The sequence below is a fragment of the Lipotes vexillifer genome, unplaced genomic scaffold (genome assembly GCF_000442215.2).
Source record: "Lipotes vexillifer unplaced genomic scaffold, Lipotes_vexillifer_v1.1 scaffold422, whole genome shotgun sequence".
NCBI lineage: Eukaryota > Metazoa > Chordata > Mammalia > Artiodactyla > Lipotidae > Lipotes > Lipotes vexillifer.
This window is the reverse complement of record NW_006779087.1, coordinates 699588-704411: the sequence shown is the minus strand read 5'-3', so window position 1 is coordinate 704411 and position 4824 is coordinate 699588. Positions and strand designations below refer to the sequence as shown.

Genomic DNA, 4824 nt, shown 5'->3' with positions numbered 1-4824 from the left:
GCTTTGCACATTAAAAAAAAAAAAAAAATTGTTAAGTAAACTTCCTCCATCATCCATCAATGTACCAGGGGTGAAATAATGTGGTACAGACTCTAAAAGATATTTTATTGGTTTTATAATATGTCTTTCATTGCATTATCTCATGTTAAGAAAAAATAATCAGGAATACGATAGCCAAAAATTCAGAAATTCAAAACATAAATACATTCTCCTACCACAACAGCTTTCTCACCCCTTTAAGATTTTCTTATCTCCACTGCAAGTGACAGTTTCTTAAACACTGTTGGGATGCCTCATGTGGGCAAAGCTGGGCTGGGACAAGCCGCTCAGCTGTGCCAGGAAGAGTCCATCCTCAAAGGGAAGTTTCTTCTCACCTGCAGGATCCCCTTGGCTTCCTGGGCTGACTCAGGACTTCATATGCAGCCTGGATCTCCAGAAAGTGCCGCTGAGCTTCCCCCACCTGGTGCCAATTGTGGTCTTCACGAGCTCCAGGTATCTGCAATGTATTTCTTCATTTGTTGCCCCCTCTGAGAGACCCAAAACCTTAGGGAGACACAAGCTAACAAATTAGAACCTCATAAGTTGTCAGGGCTCCTGAGCCTCTCCTTGCTCCCTTCCTAAATCAGGCTGGAATTGGCTTCCACTTGCTGGTGGGAAAGGCACAGAACCTCAGATTAGAATTCCAGCCTTTTGAAACATGGGCAACCTCTGGATCTCATGGCAAGAACCAGGATTCGCTTTTAATCACAGATGCTCATTTTCCAACCTGGAACTTGGCATCCCTGACAAGATCTCCTCCTTGCAAGAGAAATAAGCATATATGTCCACCAAAGACATGTACAAGAATGTTTATAACAGCTTTATTCAGAATAGCCCCAAACTGGAAACCACCCAAATGTTCACTGACAAAAGTGGATAGATAAACTGTGGTATATTCATACAAGGGGATACTATACAACGAAAACAAACAGTTTATAATCCCATGTAACAGTATGAATAAATCCCACAAACATAATGTTGAATGAAAGAACTCAGACACAAAAGAGTACACACTGAGTGATTCCATTTATATGAAGCCCAAGAATAGGCAAAACTAATCTATGGTAATAGAAGTCAGAATAGAGGTTTTTCCCCAGGAAAGGAGGATAGATTGGGAAGGGGTATGAGCGAACCTTCTTAGTGCTAGAAATATTCCATACCTTCATTGGAGTGGTGGTTACATAGGTATCTATATAAAATTATTGTACTCTATATATGTTATACCTCAATAAAAAGTAAATAATATACATCCATCTTTCCCCACTCCCTATTAGAGCCTCTGAACCGTCACCCATTGCACACAGAAGCCCGGACACCCTTCTGGGGGCTGACCCAGCAGATATGAAAACAGCACTTCCACATTACGGGTACCTGCTCCAATAAGGCTTAGCCTAGGGCTTCCCTGGTGGCGCAGTGGTTAGGAATCCGCCTGCCAATGCAGGGGACACGGGTTCGAGCCTTGGTCTGGGAAGATCCCACATGCCGCGGAGCAACTAAGCCCGGGCGCCACAATTACTGAGCCTGCACTCTAGAGCCCATGAGCCACAACTACTGAGCCTGCAAGCCTAGAGCCCATGCTCCGCAGCAAGAGAAGCCACTGCAGTGAGAAGCCCGCGCACCGCAACGAAGAGTAGCCCCCGCTCACCGCAACTAAAGAAAGCCCGCGCGCAGCAACGAAGACCCAAGGCAGCCAAAAGTAAATAAATAAATTTATTTTTTCAAAAAAGGCTTAGCCTCACTTCCGGAGCCATTCCAGACAGGAATGAGAGGGAAGAAAACTTACCTGGTAAGCCAACTGACACTTCTAATCCTGAAAACTGTGAACAAACTCATAGAGCTTTTACCACTCTTGGAAGTAGCCGCTGCTGAAGCCATGATCTCCCACCAGCAGCTTCCAGACCCAGTAAGGCAGAAGGAGCACAGACTCCATCAGGTGCCCACGGAGGGGGAAGAAGCTGAACCAACTGAAGGAGCCAAGGGTCTCTGCCACATAGCTAAGGGTGGCAGCCGTGTTGCAGAGGGCACTGTATGCTAGCGGGCATGTGAAAGCAAGGTAAGCCAGCCCAGGCAAGTAGAGCCTCACACCGAGCATCTCTGACCCAAATGAAGCTTTGTAGAGGCGATGCTTCTGGGCTGTGATGCCAGCAGCCAAGCTGATGGGCAGGATGGCTATGGGGAGGCCATAGAAAATAGGGGAAGTACGAAATGCTGCTCCTAGAGTGTTCTTAAAGTCTGAGGTCTGGTTACCAACAGCAGCCATCAGCAAAACCCCTAAGCCAACTGCCAGTGGGAGGCCCACAATACAGGAGCTGCCCATGAAGGAGAGGCTAATGAGAGCCACAAGGCCAAAATAAATGCCCACTATCATCTGGGCAGCAAAGTGAATGGGACTCAAGGGGTGTGTCCCCCCTCCTGAACTCTGCCTCTGCCGCTGGGGTCTGTTGGCCTGAGCAACAAAGCTCGGGAGCTTCCAGAATACCCAGAGCCAGCCTAGGCCATCCCTCCAACCCCCGCCCCCCAGGGGCATCCAGAGCAGTGCGTGGCTGTCCCACCCAAGGTACAGGTGATGGAGCCCAGCAAGGCTCCCTACAGCCCAGAGGGCATAGGTCATCAGGAGCCCCTTGGCCATCCTCTAGGAAAAGGGTCTCAGAACAAGTCCAGTGGCACCTGCCATTGCTCAGAATGCCAAAATCTGGGATCATCTGTGAGAATCATGGCAGTCACGGCCCCAGAGTTATCCTTAGACCCTAAGACATGGAAAAAAGCAGTCATAAGATTATATCCAGGTCCCCACACAGTAACCATTTCTCCTTCCAATATTAGTCAAGTCCAGATCTTCCTGAGTGTCCCTGAAATTGTGGTTCTCCCATACCCTTAGGTCTAGCACCTCAACTCTGTGTTTTACAACCACAGTGACTCCAAATTTAGGGGAGAAGAATGTTTGAAATGCTTTCAGTTGAGTAACTGAGAACTCAGCACACGGACAAAAAGAAGCAGATGCTTAAATTTCAGACCTCCCCTCAGACCACTGACCTCCTGGAATGACTCGTGGGGTGGGGGGCGGGGAGAGGTGGAATGAATCGTAGTGAATACAATGTCCCCGAAAGTTCCTACACATTTTTAAAGTCCCCTGCCACACAGCCCGCTCCACCCGGCCCCAGCTCTGACTGTGGCTGCCCTCAGACACTTGGCGGAGATTTTAGCCCCTCTCCAGCCTCCCATCTCTCCAGACCAGGACATCTTCCCACAGGTCCACCTTGAAAGAAGTCCTGAGTTCCCTCCAGCTCTTAAAAACTACATTTTGACCTAGACCCTGGCACCCCGCAATTCAACCACCTCCTTCCAGGGCAAACTTGTAAAGTCTCCCCACAGCGGCCCGATGAATCCCCAGAATATCAAACCAGATGTAAAGTGCCCCTGCTAGTCTCTCTCTCCCCTCTACACAGAGCGGGCCTCCTGACCACCAGCCAGCACCCGCTAGTCCCAGGGTGAGCAGCAGTACCTGGGCACCTCGGCTCCCAGACCCCATCAGATCACTCATCTCCTTTGACCACATAGTCAAAATGGCCCCTCTCTTTCCGCTCCCACTTCCATCCAAATGGAGTTTGTCTTTCTGTGTTTGCTGTGTCACGGAAGTCGGGCCGTCCTGGCCAGGCCCCTCCCCAAGGCCCTCCCTGGCCCCTTAGGGATCACCTTTCAGGCTGGGGCTCCTCTCGCCCGCCCGCTCGGGTAAACTCGGTTTAAGGTGTTCTGGCGTATTCCGCCTTCCCAGGCTCACCCCGGCTGGCGCAGGGCCCACTCCAGGCCGAGAGCGCCTACACAGCGACACCACTACCGCCAGGTGGCGCTGCCGCTCGCGGACGGGAGGTGCCGGGCGGGTCCCCAGACTCACCTTGTCCAGATGCCCGGGCAAAGCAGCCCAGGGCGGTCCCCTATAAAAGCAAAAACAAGCCCTTGCCCTCCCCTTTCCACCCCCGAAAATGAGAGGGTGACTCCTCCCTCACCTCAGGCTGCAGTCCTCTCCCTGTTCCACGGCCGTTCAAGGCTGTCTTGGATGGCTCCACTTCCAATTCCCCTAAGGCAGAGACACCAGTGGACAGGCTGCGGAGAGGGTCTCTCCCCCTGAGTTTGCCTCACTGCCCCACCTCCAGGCCTGCCAGTCAGGGGCACTACCTCTAGATCTGAGCCTGAGACCTGAGGAGCCTCCCGTTCCCCCAGGAACCCCAAGTCAGCTGTATGTCGCTAACTTTGGCGAGAGGGAGAACCAGGAGCAAAAAGGGATGGGGGTGAGGGCCTCCCCGCGAGGAGAATAGTCTGCGTCCTCACGCCTCGATGCTGGAATAGAACTGGGATGCAAGATGCCTTCATTTTAATGTCGTGGGCTCCAACCCTGCTACGTGACCTCGGTCAAGTCTCGCCGCTTCTTTGGGCCTGTTTCCTCCTCTGTAAAGGAAAAGCGTGGATCTCCAAGGTCCCCCAGCTTTGACTTGGGGTTGCGGTGGGCCTCACCCATGTCGCCTCCCCGCAGTCGGCCGAATGCTTCTGTCCCCTCCTACATTCCCAGCCCCTTCAGTCCTTATCCCCGCCCGGCGAGGGAACGCGGCTCCCCATGTTGCCCCCTAGGGCTCACTGAGGGGCCAGGGCTGGGAGGGGCCTCAAAGCGACACTGGAGCCGCCAGCTGGGGGGCGGGGGCGGACGGGGGCGCTGAATAATGAATGAGACTTAATTGGGCAGGCACTGCGCAGCAGCGCGCTAAGCTCGGCAAATAGCTCCAGCGGCGGCAG

The 4824-nt window shown here is 52.4% G+C and overlaps 1 protein-coding gene across 1 annotated transcript; it reads right to left on the bottom strand.

The window, feature by feature from the left end:
- Nucleotides 1–352: 352 nt before the first annotated feature.
- Nucleotides 353–2668, bottom strand: DNAJC22 (DnaJ heat shock protein family (Hsp40) member C22). The gene is given in 3 exon segments (XM_007452350.1): nucleotides 353–480; nucleotides 483–543; nucleotides 1823–2668. Coding segments are annotated over 3 exon segments (1035 nt in total).
- Between the last annotated feature and the right edge of the window lie 2156 nt (nucleotides 2669–4824).